General features: G+C 40.6%; 2 protein-coding genes across 6 annotated transcripts; both read right to left on the bottom strand.

Moving 5' to 3' along the window:
- Window positions 1-427: 427 nt before the first annotated feature.
- On the bottom strand, window positions 428-4,743 carry LOC114723549 (probable mitochondrial import inner membrane translocase subunit TIM21). Of its 5 annotated transcripts, none has more exons than XR_003738255.1 (9): window positions 4,609-4,743; window positions 4,278-4,441; window positions 3,384-3,402; window positions 2,895-3,058; window positions 2,596-2,774; window positions 2,433-2,481; window positions 1,815-1,934; window positions 1,402-1,623; window positions 428-858 (listed from the first exon to the last, which is right to left on the bottom strand). XR_003738255.1 is itself a non-coding variant. In XM_028909742.1 (9 exons), the coding sequence occupies exons 1-8, from the start codon at window positions 4,610-4,612 to the stop codon at window positions 1,465-1,467; spliced, it is 858 nt and encodes a 285-aa protein (XP_028765575.1). In that variant the 5' UTR covers window positions 4,613-4,743; the 3' UTR covers window positions 428-858; window positions 1,435-1,464. The 5 variants fall into 5 exon arrangements, 3 of the variants coding, with proteins under 3 accessions (XP_028765575.1, XP_028765574.1, XP_028765573.1); XR_003738254.1 differs by having other exon boundaries at window positions 428-845; XM_028909742.1 differs by having other exon boundaries at window positions 1,435-1,623.
- A 592-nt stretch (window positions 4,744-5,335) lies between these two features.
- On the bottom strand, window positions 5,336-15,895 carry LOC114723550 (ribokinase). The gene is made up of 13 exons (XM_028909744.1): window positions 15,696-15,895; window positions 15,471-15,548; window positions 15,302-15,391; window positions 14,941-15,018; window positions 14,761-14,835; window positions 14,535-14,587; window positions 7,771-7,921; window positions 7,354-7,464; window positions 6,788-6,914; window positions 6,570-6,667; window positions 6,313-6,451; window positions 5,726-5,778; window positions 5,336-5,580 (listed from the first exon to the last, which is right to left on the bottom strand). Exons 1-13 carry the CDS (start codon window positions 15,732-15,734, stop codon window positions 5,497-5,499), a joined length of 1,176 nt encoding a protein of 391 aa, XP_028765577.1. The 5' UTR covers window positions 15,735-15,895; the 3' UTR covers window positions 5,336-5,496.
- Window positions 15,896-15,931: the final 36 nt, after the last annotated feature.

Below are 15,931 nucleotides of genomic sequence, written 5' to 3'. Positions count from 1 at the left end.
TTAGGTTAGCAACCCGTCAGACATCTTGAGTTATATAAACTTATTATCTTTATGATATTTTTAATATCAGAACTAAAACTAATTTGAATAGATTAAAAAACTTAATTAAATTAATTATTTAAAATAAATAAATATTGCCTTCGTTTAAAACCTTACTAATCATGTATATTAATTAGAACTAATAAAACCTTTAACATATACACTATTACAAAGAAAAAAATAAATAAACATAAGAAACAAAATAAATTAAAACTCTTTTATTAGAATTCAAAGTCAAACTAAGTGAAGCTAACATCATTTATTGCTGGCGTATGACACCTATTGTTTGCCCCGGTGGTATGTCTGTCTGGGTCAGTCCTAAATGACATTTTCTTCCTTTTCAAACATTAATTTAATCATTAAACCTGATCGTGCGTGAAAAGAACCATGGCAATCAACTCTGACATCGGATTAATGCTTCCGACACAAAATGGAGGAAGCCACATTCTTTTACCAGATCAAATTTACCATAGATTACAATAAATTGAAAGCACCAACACACCGCAGAAATCACAGTCACTACAGGGATGAAGCCTAGCAGATTTAATCCTTAATAATTGCTTGCGGGTCCCTTGCCAGGAAAAAATTCCTAATATTAAAGCCTGGAAGTCCTTAACGAAAGACAAAACCACCAATCCTGAGATTTGTGGATTCAGATTCTCATGTCATTTATTACTTCTTTAATTCCTTTTCCTTCTCTTCTTTCATTTTTATCCCTCGTGAAACATGGGCCGACTGAAATGGCCAACAAACATCGATGACCGCCACAAAACGCAGTCACCAGTATGGGGCCAGAGATCAAACACCTGCACGGAACGCCTGAAGTGAATAACATTCAATTAAAAAATATGCTTTTTTTTTTTTTGCCAAAAAATATATTACTTCATATGATTACCAAATACACGCACACACGCACACTCTTCTTAACCTTTCCTCAGACTTTTTTAAATGAAAGCTTGACCCCTATAAATGAAATATTCGCCATTTAGTCTTTGTCATCAATGCTCTATCAATCTAATAAATTAATGTCATAATACTATATTCTATTAAAAATTCCAATCTTATGTAGCAAGGAATAAAAGTGGGAAGAAAAGAACGGCAAGCACCAGAAGACGCGGAACCCATAGACAAGCAAATTTACTCACCAAGGACTGAAGAACTTTCTTGCTGCAATATATCTAAACACCGATGTCAAACTCCACTACTCCCAAAATTGTTATTGTATATTCTTCATGCTCTATCATTTTTATCATGGAATGGGGGAGATTGGATGACACCATGCATTCAAGTTATCATTAAAATTTATGCGGCACAAAATTTGACCTCAATATTGAAGATCAATAAATAGGGCAACAAACTTACAAGAATCTGGGTTATCAGTAAGAAGGAAGAAACCTTTTCTCAACAATGCTTCTGGGTTGCATTTTAAGCAGGAATATATGACTCCAGAATCAATTGTGCTGGAGAGGGTGATCTGATCTCGACAATCAAGTATGTAAACTTCCATCGTTTGTCCACTTGGTCTTTGAACATCTCACAGAAAACTTTCCCACTTCCATGGGGCCCCCGGATATAGAAATTAACCTGTAACCCAAAGAGCCATGGTTGAGAATTGCAAATATAGATGAAAACAATTCAGCAAAGACACCAATGAAAATTTCCTGACCATTCTTTGTCTTTTTCCCTTTTTTTTTGGGAGGGTGTAGGGCTTGAGGAAGGGAGGTGTACCAGATAGTCCAAAAAAGAAATAGTTAGTACTTTAAATTAATAAATACCTCAACATGCTCGACCCCACCTTCATCAGTCCAAACTTTGTTGGGAATTCGTTGCCGAGCAGCTCGATTTCTACTCTCCTGACCATAGCCAGTAATTGGGGATCCAATTCTGACTCTAACCTGATATAATGCATTGAGAGAGAGGTTGAGTTTTACTAGGAGAAATAACTGCCATTCGTTAGCACACATACTAGCAAAATATTAGACAACTTTGCATTCACCGACTCTCTAGTATGACTAGCAGCACTAATGATTTTTTCTTTTTTTCAGCGCATGCCCTCAAAGCATCTGTTATTTTGTCTAAAAGATGGAGCAACAGCTTAATAAGAAAATCCATACTTAAACATCAGAAATTCAGAGCCATCAAGATTTGTTAAAGCTTCTCATCACCGATTTAACCTGTATCTCACCGAAACTATTTGTTCCTCCTCTAAAACTATCCTTGCGTTGACCTTATGTACTATGGTCCAACATGATCAGGTTCTTTTGATGCCGGAATACAAATAAACTCGGACAATGGTCTGTCCTTATAAGATTTAACCTCCTCAACAAACAAGTTCCCCTTTTGGGTTTCCTTCTTAGTTCAGGAAAATAAATAAGAAAATCAGGGCTATTCACCTGACTGTCATTTTGAATTCTCTCTAGAGCCGTGTTAAAGATTTTGTACCTGACACCAACTTTTAAAAATCAGAGGGGGATCAAATGAAGATAAAAAACATCAAGCAACAAAGTCATAATAATCTTCAGAGAACATAATTCAAAATAAAATTAAGCTATTTACTCTTTGGGTTCAAATATAAGCTCCTTGAAAACAGCATATCCAGCAGCAGCCGCAATTCCAAGACCAACAAGGATGACGACACTGTAGGACGCCCCCTCCACAAACGTTACTGGCTTCTCTGGAATATTATATGTAGGAGCATCAAAAGGATCTTCAACAGTTGATATGTCTTTTTTAGTCTGCCAAAGAGGGAAATGGAGGTATCAAGGTGCTTGACCCATTGTGACAAACAAGGGTACCATTACAGTCACTGAAAATGAGGGAACGATAAAAACAGCACAAAATTTTCGCAGCTTAACCTCATTTGTATTTTCTCCTTGTTTGTTTGATGCCCTCGAAGAAATGGATCTGACACAAGGAAAACTGATAGAGTCCATTTCATGGTTCACCCTAGGCAGATATGGAGGCTGAAAACTGGCTGTACATGTTCCAGCAAACCATCCACTGAATTGAACAGCCATTCCTGCAAATTTTTATATTCACATCCCAGGGTAAAAAAGATAAAATATATGGGACTCACTGGCCAAATCAGGCATCATGAACCTAACTAGTGTAAATCAGCAAGCATTGTTAAGTCATAAATTCATCAGTGAAATACACAATCAATGGTTTTTGAGGTAAGGGCATAAATCCCAGATTCCAATCAACAGCAAGGTATGCATGCTCTTAAACCCAGAGCCCTCACCCAAAAGAAAAAGAAAAACCATATTCTTCCAAGAGCTAGTGAAAGACATTTTAAATTCCTGGATTAAGATTCAGTCATATGTAAATATACAATGGTGACCAACCATTCGCTCCTCGTATATCCTGCACACAAATAGGGAACCATAATAAATAGTGTGGAATTGAGCCTTCAACAACAAATAAATGAAATTAGAGAAAAACAGCTTCAACGTCACAAAGAAACATTTTCTCCGATATATCACTCTGTTCCTTAAAATTTCATGCATTTAATCAACAAAATATCAAAATACTAATGACACTACTGTACGAGATGCCAAGCTCCCACCGTAACTTTTCCAGCATGTTTTAGACGAAATCATACTACAATTATAATTATAACTTATAGAAAAATCTGTTTGCCAAAGTGAATACTATCCAACTCAAACTAAATTATAACAAAAAGTTCATCAGCTATAACATAAGAAGTCATTGTCAGATATTTAATAAACTGTAGAAGCAACTGTTGATCACAAACGCCTCAGCTGGATGGAAGGATGTGATTACACGCAGTACATTCTGATTTTTTTTTTTTGGGGGGGGGGGGGATGCAATATATTCATTAGTTATAAAATTAACCGTTATCGTCCCTTCGGGAGCATCCGATAAAATTAACCACTATTGTGAATCTCGATGGGTTTTGGAGAACAAAGATGATCTCGACAAGGGTTCCAATGAATAGTCAGGGCCAAGACGTACAGACAAACATCATACAATGCAGTAATTTCGGGATTAGAAAATTCCGACATTTCAATACACACGGAACTTTAGTGCATGCTTTGCGTATTTCAAAATGTAGACGCGATGCAATTGTTGAAGAATAGATAAGCCTTTCAGAAAATAAAGCAGACACTGAAACCAAATGCCTACGAAAATTCGAAAAAAGAAATGACATCTTCACCAGTGACTTCCAGGCAATGAACCAATAACAGAAGAGTTGCCAGCAAGTCTACAATTTTTACCTTCTTCACCTGCCCCAACCGAGGAATATCAGCAGGCTGCAAAGGTCGAGTGTGCTGTACTAATGATCGCGTTGTTGCGTACCGCCAGTGCCTAAGATTCGATAACAACTCCACATCGTACAGCTGTCTGCTCCGCCACAAATCCGAAAAATATTTTGACGCGCCTGAAGGGAAATAAATCATGTTTGGTCATGAAGAAATTTGTTGACAGAGCAGGACAGAGAAACCTCTGAATTCCCAAACTTCCGTCGACCAAATACAATTTGCACAAGTACATTCCAAGAAGAAAAATAAACAAGTTAGGTTATTAGGGAATACAGAATAAGTTTACCCATTGTAATTGGATATGTTAAATGGAATCAGCGTCTTCAAAACTCAATGCTCAATGCTCAAGTTATTCAGTGAGCGGATGAAGCGAAGAACCCTAAACCCCTGATGGCCTGATCGTAGTCTTGGAAGACACTCACAGTGTGGGCGGGTCGATCTACGATTTTTTTTGTTGATTTTTTTTGGGAGCACGATTTGTCAATTTTATTGCCGGTTTTTTGGGTGGATCCAATCCCTCTGAATGTGGCCCAAATACTGTGGGCTGTCTTGCAAGATTTCTTCTATATCCACGGTAGCCTTTTTGGGCCCTGAATACAAACTGTTACCTTTTTTGGCAACAAAAACCTATTACGCTTGTAGGTTGGCAAAGAGGGGGCTCGGTCTTTTTTTTTGACCCCTCGCAAAGTTTTTTGACTAAAAAAAAAAACAGAGAGAGAGATGAAATACCTTTTTTGCTACAACAGTGAATTACGGATAAAAAGAAAATAGTAGTATAATTAGTATAATTTCATTCCTTGTGGGCCTTCTTTTCTGGAGTAAAGTCTGGTTGATTAACTTGAAGATATTCGTCAACAAGAAAAGCAGCCAGAACACGTTGTTTTCAACTCTCTAGAAAACAAACGTGATTGTATTTTTTATTTTTGTTTTGATAAATTCCACGTCTTATCTGATGCTTAATGTGATCAGTAGTTAGATAATTAAAAAAGGAATAAATAAGATCCATCACGGAGGAAAACTTAATGTCCAGTAGTGCTTTATTGAAATCATAATTCAACACTGACCTACACAAGTGCTTCATTGATACCATAATTTTATTAAATATAACACATCCCTCGAAGAAATACAAAAGCCATTCCTTCAGCACACGAACAAGAAGAGTGCCCAGAAATCTCTAGCCTAAAAATGATGCCAAACGAGGATCCGTGCGGTGAGGAAGACCGGATCGAGCACCCAAAGCTCTACAATTGGCAGCTGCCTGCAGTCATCATCACTGCGAAATTAGTAAAATTGCACTGCAAATAAAATTCCACCATTCATATTTTCCTATTTTCCTTCCTAGTTTGATTGGCCACTCAGAAAAATATGGATAGCGATTTCTCAATGGATTACAAGAAACTTACCACTTGAGAGGCGAATGGCAACATTTTCTCAGGTAACATGTTTGCGCAGATAGCTACAAAATGAGTGAGAGATAAGTATATCAAATCCTCAAATAACAATCGAAACCAACATAAAACTTGTTAACCATGAAGTGAAAAACGTGGACCGGATATTGGGATGTTGGCAAGTGATACGGGAAGTCAATGATATCCATTATCGCAAACTTTTTTCAGGTACCATGATGACGCGAAAACTCATCCTTACAATCTGCCTGAAGTCTCATCGCTAGACCACTCACAGCTATGTCTACTTTCCTTTCAGTGGGTAAACTGTATGAACTCATTGATCTGGGGATGCATTATTATCCAAGTTATGAGAGTGTTTCTTTTGTGTTTTTTTTTTTTTGGGGGGGGGGGGGGGACCAGCTGCATGGCTAAACAAAGAGCTAACCCACTGGAGAACTGAATCCGCAGGCAACTTCAGGAAGAAATAAAGCAAATGAAAATAGAGCAAAGTTGCTAGTAATTTCACTATGTTGTGTTCTAAATCTGGCCGATTCGAATAATATCATCAAGAGAGCATATATCATATATAAGATTACACATACCATAAAGTACAGCTCCACTAAACGCATCCCCAGCACCAGTTGTATCAGTCAATTCACAAGCCGGTATCTTCTCTGCTGTTCCAACAAATAAACGTCCACACACGGTCCCTATTCCATCTGCTTTTAATTTTGTCACGGTCTGAGAGAGGGGAAAAAGCGCAGTGAACATGATCCTCCAACTCAACGGGGATGTTATGGAAGGAGACATCATATTAAATTAGAATTTCTCGAAATTAAAGTGTATACTGATATTTTACCGATGATATACAAGTTGGGATAATCAGATCATCATCTCTCTCTTTATATAGGGATTCTATTACATTGTCCACATCCCTTTCTTCTATGTCAGTGCCCTCTGCCATAAAGGATATAGAGTCAGAGCTTAGTAGCCTACATATCTTCTTGGAACACAAATATCAAATGCAAAGCAACAGTTTTATGAATGTTAAATTGAAAGGGTCAAGTGTAAATTCACCCGTAATGCTTCTTTCCAGCATTATACATCCATCTTCACCCAGAGTCACAATCACAAATTTGATATTTGGCAATCTTAAAAGCATAGAAACCAGTGCACTTGGAATGGATGGTGCTTGGGTCCATGCCTGATACAAAAGGAGCACAAATAATGCAGCCAAGTACACTAGACTTTAAAGAACTGAACATAAGCGGAAGCATGTGTATCATACATGTGAAATAAAGCAGCAATACCGCCTAACAATTCAACCTCATCATATTATTCTAGAAAAAGATGAACTGGAAGTACATATAGAAGGCATCTGAACTCTTAAGGGCAACATAACTCAATGCATATTCAACTATCGAATTTTGATCAGTTTGTTACTGTTGATGAAAAGCAAAGTCATACAATTGTAGCAAGTCCAATATGTTGACACGTTTATGGATTCATAAATTGTCAAAACAAAGTCAAAATAGATTAATATAAGATATAACAAAGTCAAAACAGATGCATACAAGATATAACACCATGCAGAGATAAGAGTCAACCAAAAGCACCTCATAATGATAGAGCAATCGAAGTACCTGTGGAAACCTTGCAGAGCATACAGCATAATCAGCAAGACCCAGGAGCTCATCCAATCCTCCCCTCACTGATTCCGCCCCAACTAATATAGGTATGTTATTCCGAGCTGCCTGTATTTAAAAATTTGATGACAACTGTTTACTGTTCAGATCCAGAATTATGGTATTGATTCCCCCGCTCAAGTCTTAGTTTCATTGTAAAAGAATAAAAATTACATCCATCACTGCAAAATTTAAATATAGAATGGCTAGCAGGGCAAGCCACTGCATAGGAGTCACTTAGGCTTTGGTGCTAAATTTATCAAAACGAAAAAGCTGTAAATGCAGATAACTTTTCTAGGAAACTCTTGGGCTACATTTCATACCCAAATTTTAAATTGTTGAAGAGATGAAAAGCAAAAGCAAAACACAAATTACCTCATGTGCGACAAATAGTGCAGTTTCAGTTGATGTTCCATCAAAATAAACTAATCTTGCTTCATTAAATGCAGATAATAGGATTGATTGGGACAGGTCAGTTGGCATCAGGGGAGGTTCTCCAGGGGTATAAATGCATGTACGAGTTTTCCTGAAAGGCTAGCTTAGAATTAGGTTACAGAAGCCCTTGGTCAAAAGCCTCGATTATGAGCAAGAATATATTTATGCTCTAATGCATGAACTCATCCAAAATAAAAAAATATGGAGAATCATTGTCCAATTTAATATTCTGCCAGAACGCTGCGTTTAAACCAGTAATTGTTATCAGTAAGGTTGGGTTTGTGCCAGAAGATTAAAATGCATTGCCCATGGACAAGCTAGGAAACTTCCTAGAAGAGCATTCCTATGAGTATTTTAAAGTAAACAAAATGATTTTTGACCCAAAAAATGGTGACTTTTCATCTTGAATATGAACGAATCAATACACCTCTATTCATGACTGAAAATATGGAAATTAGATAGGACATCGGCTGAGTAGAAAAGGCTTTGAGTTCCATAAGATTATACAAATTATTTTAATAAGGGTTTGATGTAGAACAAGAAAGGATTGGAAGGGATGAGAAGTTAGAGAAGAGGAAGAAGAAGAGAGGAGGAGTAAAGGAGCAGGGAGAACGGAAGGAAAACTGATCGATAAATTCCAAATGCCAAGTCTGATTACACAAATGAAACCCTAAACTATAAATAAAAGAAATAAAATGAGGGGAGTGGGGAAGTGGGGTGAGTGGAGTAACTACCCACTCTCTAAAATACAGAAATAACTAACAAAATAAACAATAATAAAATAATTAATTAGTTAAATTAAATCTGCATCATTTCTCCCCGGGTTGGAAGAACTCGCCACTGGAGAGTTGGACAGCTGGAAGTCATCAAGGAAGGCGAGGTTTATACGACAGAATTCGTCCTCGATGAGCCACGTGGTGTCTGCATCATTGCAGCCTGTCCAACAAACGAGGTAACGACTGATGGGATCTGCTGGAGTGGATATCGTTGCTCATCCATCACGGCGTCAATGGCTTAGGCGGGTGGCGCAACCTTAGGCAACGGTGGAGTTGGGGCTTGGTGGGTCGGGGTACCTGTAGTATCATCAGAAAACAAAAGGGGTGGCTCGAAAATGCCCCGATAAAGAACAAGATCCTCAACATTAAATACTAGACTGATAGCCATATCTAGAGGTAACTCTAATAAATATGCATTAGACCCTAACTTCTTGGAAATGCAAAACGGGCCAGAGGCACGGGCATGCAGCTTCTTGTAAGGCCTCTTTGGGAAACGCTCAGGCCGTATGCGAGCCATAACAAGGTCGCCAACATCGAACTCCTGGTGACGTCGATGGACACCGGCAGCTATCTTATACCTGTTATTATTTAAAGTTAACTTATGCCTAACCTCAGCATGAATATCGTGAAGGCAATGTGCAAAGGTCTCGGCGGACTTAGAAGGGCGAGCAAACAGGGGAAGGGGAACAAGGTCAATAGGCTGCTTTGGGTTGGAACCCTGAACAATTTGGAATGGGCTTTTGCCAGTGGATCTATTGATTGAGTTATTGTAAGCAAATTCAGCTATAGGCAAGACTAAATCCCAGTTACCAGGCTTATTGCCAACTAAACTACGGAGCAGGTCACCTAAGCTACGGTTAGTTACTTCAGTCTGTTCGTCAGTCTGAGGGTGGAAAGCAACGAGAACTTCAGTTGTGTCCCGAAGAGCTTCCAAAGGGTCTTCCAGAAATAGCTGACAAACTTGACATCCCTATCAGAGACAATAGTAGTAGGCAAACCGTGAAGACGCACAACCTCTTGAAAGAAAAGCCTTGTCAGATGTGAGGCAGCAGTAGTCCTACTGCACGGAATAAAATATGCCATGTTCGAGAATCTATCAACCACAACTAAGACAGAGTCGTGCCCTCTCACTGTCTTAGGCAACCCAAGCACGAAATCCATGCTAATGTCCTTCCAAGGTGACTCAGGAATAGGAAGAGGCATGTATAATCCAGTATTCCTCTTCTTTGCCTTGGCCGTATGGCATGTACGACACTGGGAAAGGATTCGAGCAACATCACGCTTAAGGGAAGGCTAATAGAACCTATCTTCAACCAGGGCTGTAGTTTTCTGAACGCCGAAGTGTTCGGCTAACCCTCCCGCATGCAATTCCCAAATGAGAAAATCGCGTAGTGACGTGCGGGGAATGCACAATCTCAACCCATGGAACAGGTAGCCATCATCGATAAGGAAATCCACATGATCGTGGAGGTTGCCATCTTTAACCTCGTTATAAATGATGCCAAAGTCAGGACATGAGGTGTACTCATCCTTGAGCCTGTCAAAGCCCATGACACTAAACGTCAGAGTGTTGAGAACGTGGATTCTTTGGCTAAGAGTGTCAGCTACTTTGTTCTCTACCCCTGGGCGATGCTTGACCACGAAGGTAAATTCCTGAATGAATTCGCTCCACTTGGCATGTTTGGCATTCAAGTGCCGTTGGGAGCTAAGGAACTTGAGAGACTGGTTGTCTGAGTAGATGACAAACTGTTGGAGAAGGAGATAGTACTTCCAATGCTCCAAAGAGCAAACAATGGCGTAGAACTCCTTGTCGTACGTGGAGTACTTTTGCTTGACCTCATTAAGCTTCTCACTGAAGTAGGCGACAGGGTGGCCTTCTTGGCTTAGAACGCCTCCAATCCCAACCCCGTATGCGTCGCAAGCAACTTCAAAGCACTTGTTAAAATCAGGTAAAGCCAGGACGGGAGCACTCGAGAGTTTCTTCTTAATAGTGCTGAAAGCTGTGGAGGCCGAGGGAGTCCAATTGAACTTATCCTTCTTCAGGCAGTTAGTAAGTGGAGACATAAGTGTGCTGAAGTCTCTAATGAAACGCCGATAGAAGGATGCAAGCCCATGGAAGCTACGTGCTTCATGCAGTGTCTGTGGTTCTGGCCAATCTTGGATAGCTCGGACTTTTGTAGGGTCTGCAGATAAGCCTTGTTCCGAGACGATGAATCCGAGAAACATAACTTGGTTCTGTAGGAAGGAGCACTTTGGTAGGTTGAGATAAAACTTCTCCTTCCGAAGGGTCAGAAACACCTGTCTAAGGTGGTGCAAGTGGTCGTCTCTGGACTTACTAAAGACCAGAATGTCATCAAAGTAGATAACCACGAACTTTCCTAGATAGGACTGTAGCATATGTATCATCACTCGCATGAATGTGCTCAGGGCGTTTGTTAAGCCAAATGGCATAACGAGCCACTCGTATAGTCCATCTTGCGGTTTAAACGCAGTTTTCCACTCATCTCCTGGTCTGATTCGAATCTGATGGTAACCACTGCGAAGATCGAGCTTGGAGAACCATTTAGATCCAGACACTAAATCAAGCATGTCCTCCACCCTAGGGATCGGGAATCTGTACTTGACAGTTATCTTGTTGATGGCTTGACTATCAACACACATTCTCCACGAGCCGTCTTTCTTCGAAGTCAGAAGGGCAGGGACAGCACAAGGACTGAGGCTATGCTGGATATAGCCCTTCTCAAGTAAGCCGTTAACCTGACGATTGAGCTCTTCCCGATCTTTAGGGTTCATCCTGTAGTGTGGAAGGTTGGGGAGTTGTGATCCTGGAACCAAATCGATCGCATGCTGGATGTTCCTCATGGGTGGCAAGTCAGGAGGTAACTCCTCAAGTGCAACATCTTTAAACTCGTCCAAGAGTTGGGTCATTTCTTTTGGAAGGCTGTCAGGTGTTGGTGCAGCAGGAGAGAAGACTTTGGAAACAACGGTAAGGATGACATCAGCCTCTCTACTTTCTTCGATGAACTGCTTCTCTGTAAGGAGGTGAAGGTTGATAGGCTTAGAGGCGGATCCTTTCGTGGGGGCTAGACCCTTTGCTTTAGGCTCAGGCTTTGCAGGACGAAGTAAGATGGTCTTGCCCTCATGCTTGAAGATGTAGTCGTTTGCTCGGCCTTGGATAGTGACATCATGGTCATATAGCCACAGGCGTCCTAAAAGAATGTGAGACACATCCATAGGGATCACGACACACAAAACATCTTCCTTGTAGTCGCTCAAATGGAGTGGGACACGACACTGCTGAGTGATAAGCAATGAAGTGTTGTCGACCCACACAACTCTGAAAGGCTTAGCAATTCGCTCTGTCTTAAGTCCAAGACGAGCAACACCTCGACTAGAGATCACATTCCTTTCACTTCTACTATCAATAACCAACTTGCATGACTTATCACTACACTTCACGAAGGTGTGGAAGATGTTGTTCTGTTTCCATGAGTCATCTGGCGTTGGGACAGTCAGGAGGCATCGCATCACTCCAAGATGACCTGATGGCATGTCATCACAATTAATTTCTTCGTCCACATCAGAAGGAATATCGACAAGGTCGATGACGACATCTGGCTCGCTCTCGAGTAGTGCATCATCTTGAGATTCGATAAGCAACGCACGTTGCGGGCACTTTGAAGCGATGTGTCCCTTAGAGTGATACTTGAAACACTCTATTGATGAGCTACCTATGTGAGCGTTCGAGGCTGATGACTCTCTTAGTCTAGAAGCGCTTGGCCCTGAAAGTTGTTGACTTACCCGTTGATTGGTCGAAACAGCGGAGCTGCGTGTTGGACGAGACTCTAATCTAGAGGGATACTTAGGCAGGGAGTCAATGTCAATAGCCTTATGATATGCTTCCTCTAAAGCGTAAGGACGGTTTACTCTGAGCTCCCTCTGTATGTCATCCCTAAGGCCGCTGATGAACCTCTCAATAATCACAAAACTAGGCTCATTTAAGTCATTGCAAATCAGAAGGTCATTGTATCGAGAGACATAGTCGGCTGCCGATGGGGTTCCCTGCTTGAGGCTATTCAATTGGTTGAAAAGCGTGCTTAAGTGACTGACCGGCACGTACTTTTCCTTAAGCTTCAACTTCATCTCCTCCCAAGTAGTGACAGGAGGTTGCCTTAAGCATTCAAGGTTCGCTTGGATGTACTGCCAATACTTCCTTGCAGATCCTACGAGCTTCATCTTGGTAAAACGAACGCGCTGTATGTCACTCATATTGTATCACTCGAAGTAGTCGTCCATGGTGGCTAACCAATCGAGGAAGGCATTCGCGTCTAAACAACCATCAAAGTCAGGTGCCTCGACTTTAACCCTCTTCATCGCATCATCATTGTTGTCTTGCTGAGGGGTGTCTCGGTATCGTCTGGGAGGCGACGGGTCTCGTCCATACCTAGGGCGCGCGGCGTATCCTCCATAAGTTCGTCGGTTCGCAACATGGGATTCGTAGTGAGCCTCTGTCCCTTGCTCATCCCATGGGTTGTCCTCTTCCTCGAACTGTGGGGGAAGGGTCTCAACGTGTAGCAGTTTAGTCTGCGAGTTACGCGGACCTATAGACAATTGGGAGCCTCTAGTGTGAGATGGTCCAACGGTGTCGGGCTTAAGGTACGCTTGATTGATCTCAGGGACACTTCCAAGAATCCCTTCTGCACCCTTACTAAAGACCTGCTTATTCTTAGGAGAGAATCTCTAATTTCTTGCTGGTAGGTCCTAAGCTATTTATTAGATACCTTAAGCTCTTGGGTAGTGGCGCTAAGCTCCTGAAATTGGGAGTTATATTCTTGCTTAATCTCGGCCAATGATTCCTTAAGGCATTTAGTGATTTCATTCAGTTTCAATTCAAAAGCCTGAAGTCTCTGGTCCATTTGGGATTAAAGGGAGCTGACAGAAGGTTCTAGGGATTGCAGTGCTAGGTCTAAGGTGTCTTGTCTATTTTTAATATCACGAATAGTCATGCAATAGCTAAGCAAAAATTAACAGCAAATAATGAAGCAAGTAAGAAGCTACTAAAATGAAAATAAATTCTTCTTTTTTTCCTCTTTTTTTTTCTCTTTTTTCTCTCTCTCTTTTTTTTTGAGCTACAAAATAATATTCAAAAATAATAACAAAAATATATACAGAAGCAGTAAAAAACAACACAATAATAAGATAAAGTAATCCAGCAATAACAAGGACCCAAAGCAATAACAAGTAACCTCCAGTATACTAAAAGTCACAGTAATTAATTAGAGGGTTGATTGGGCCTTCAAAGTGACGCTGCGCAGAGGGAGTTCGGCTGGATCGTGGAGGCTGTTTCCGTTGGTTTCTGGTTGTGAAACCTTGAGATTTGGACGGATTGTTGTCTACGGTGAGAATGGAAGTGGCGGCGTGGTGAACGGTCATCGGAAAATGAGCGAACAATGGTGAAGGAGTGGCGGCTATGGGTGGTTTTGCGACAAGGGCGTGTTTGGGGATTGAAAAATGAGTTTGAAAAAGTAGAATGAAGTAATCAACCTAGCTCTGATACCGAAATTGATGTAGAACAAGAAAGGATTGGAAGGGATGAGAAGTTAGAGAAGAGGAAGAAGAAGAGAGGAGGAGTAAAGGAGCAGGGAGAACAGAAGGAAAACTGATCGATAAAGTCCAAATGCCAAGTCTGATTATACAAATGAAACCCTAAACTATAAATAAAAGAAAGAAATAAAATAAATAAAAGAAATAAAATGAAGGGAGTGGGGAAGTGGGGTGAGTGGAGTAACTACCCACTCTCTAAAATACAGAAATAATTAACAAAATAAACAATAATAAAATAATTAATTAGTTAAATTAAATCTGCATCAGGGTTGCTCAAAAATATTAGCGGGATGTGGAGGTAAAACATACTAGCAACTGCCTTACGTTTGGTTGTCCACAAGCACATACGAAAATGTTGAACTGCCATCCTTGGAGACCTAAACAAGCAGATTTACAACTCAGGAAGAGATAAGGGGGAAAGAAGAAAGACAACCAAACACAATTGATCAAAAAGTAAAGAAGATGAAACTAGAGAGATAATAGGAAGATCATTAGAACAGAGAGTCCTTTTTTTCCCAAAAATTACGAATTGCACACGTATGAATCTTACAACGAAAAAGGAAGTATCCACCCCATCGGCTTCTAGCTCCTTCAATATCCCCCTGCCTTGGGCATCACCGGAAACCTAAGGAATGCCCAGAAAGGTTTGTCACAGATTATGAATAAATCAGTCCTGCTCCATACCTCCGACCATACACTACGACATAAGATGCAAAAGATAGTTGAAAACCTTGGAGATCAACTTGGGTTTCAATCCGAGGCGAGCAGCACAAGTTAAAGCATTGCCCGCATTGCCACCTCCTTGAATCTAGAAAACCCAAAGTATACCGAAATGATCAAATTTTTTATCATGCATCTTCAAACTAATTCTCTGAGGTTAATGGCAGAGGGCGTGCATCAGTTTAATAACTCATATGAGGCAATTATTAATTAACACGAAAACGAGGCATTGGAGAGAACAGCAAAAAGGTCAACAGGCAAAGAGAAAGGCAATGTGGAAGAAATGAAACAGTCTATTAATGGCATTTTCTAACAGGAAGAATCAACTAAGTGGAACAAATGAATTGAGTCTCTACCACTACATTGTGTACCTTGAAGCTGGTGGTTCTGACCTTGTCGTCCGGCTTGGGATATGCATCCACAGTGGCCAGGAAATCTACTGTGGTCATTCCAAACCCCACCTGCTCTTAGAGTCACACGTATAACGTATGCAAGCCATTTCAGTTTCACTAAAAGCTATGAAATAAGAGTGAGACATACAACGACGCGGCTTTCGGGAGGGGGAGTGGCATCAGAGGACATTTTAACCCTCAAATTTCTGCAACGAAACGTCGTTGTCTGGGGGAAAAAAACAAAAAGAAAAGTAGAAGTTAACAGAAAAGGATATTCGATTAATAAAATGAATTAAAGAGGTGTAGCCACGAGTGATCAAACAAGAAGTGAATCGGAAGGAATGAAGGATAAAAGGAGAGGTGAATTGAATACCACGGCATTGGATGGAGCAAGATACAGCGGCTTCAACATAGTTGTCGTTGACCGCAGCTCAGAATTCAGCACGAGAGTGGAGTGGTGAGAGACCCCTGCTTCTGAGAAACAGAGAGGACGTGAAACGCTTCCTCTGGCATTTTACGCTTGAGCACTATGCACGACGGTGCCTATCTTGTGGACCAACCCACCAACCGCAGACACAATTCGGGAGATCATAATCATGTCATTTTTAA

Source organism: Neltuma alba, unplaced genomic scaffold, assembly GCF_004799145.2.
Source record: "Neltuma alba isolate B1F8T4 unplaced genomic scaffold, ASM479914v2 tig00012145_pilon, whole genome shotgun sequence".
Lineage (NCBI taxonomy): Eukaryota > Viridiplantae > Streptophyta > Magnoliopsida > Fabales > Fabaceae > Neltuma > Neltuma alba.
This window is presented reverse-complemented; position numbering and strand designations above follow the sequence as displayed.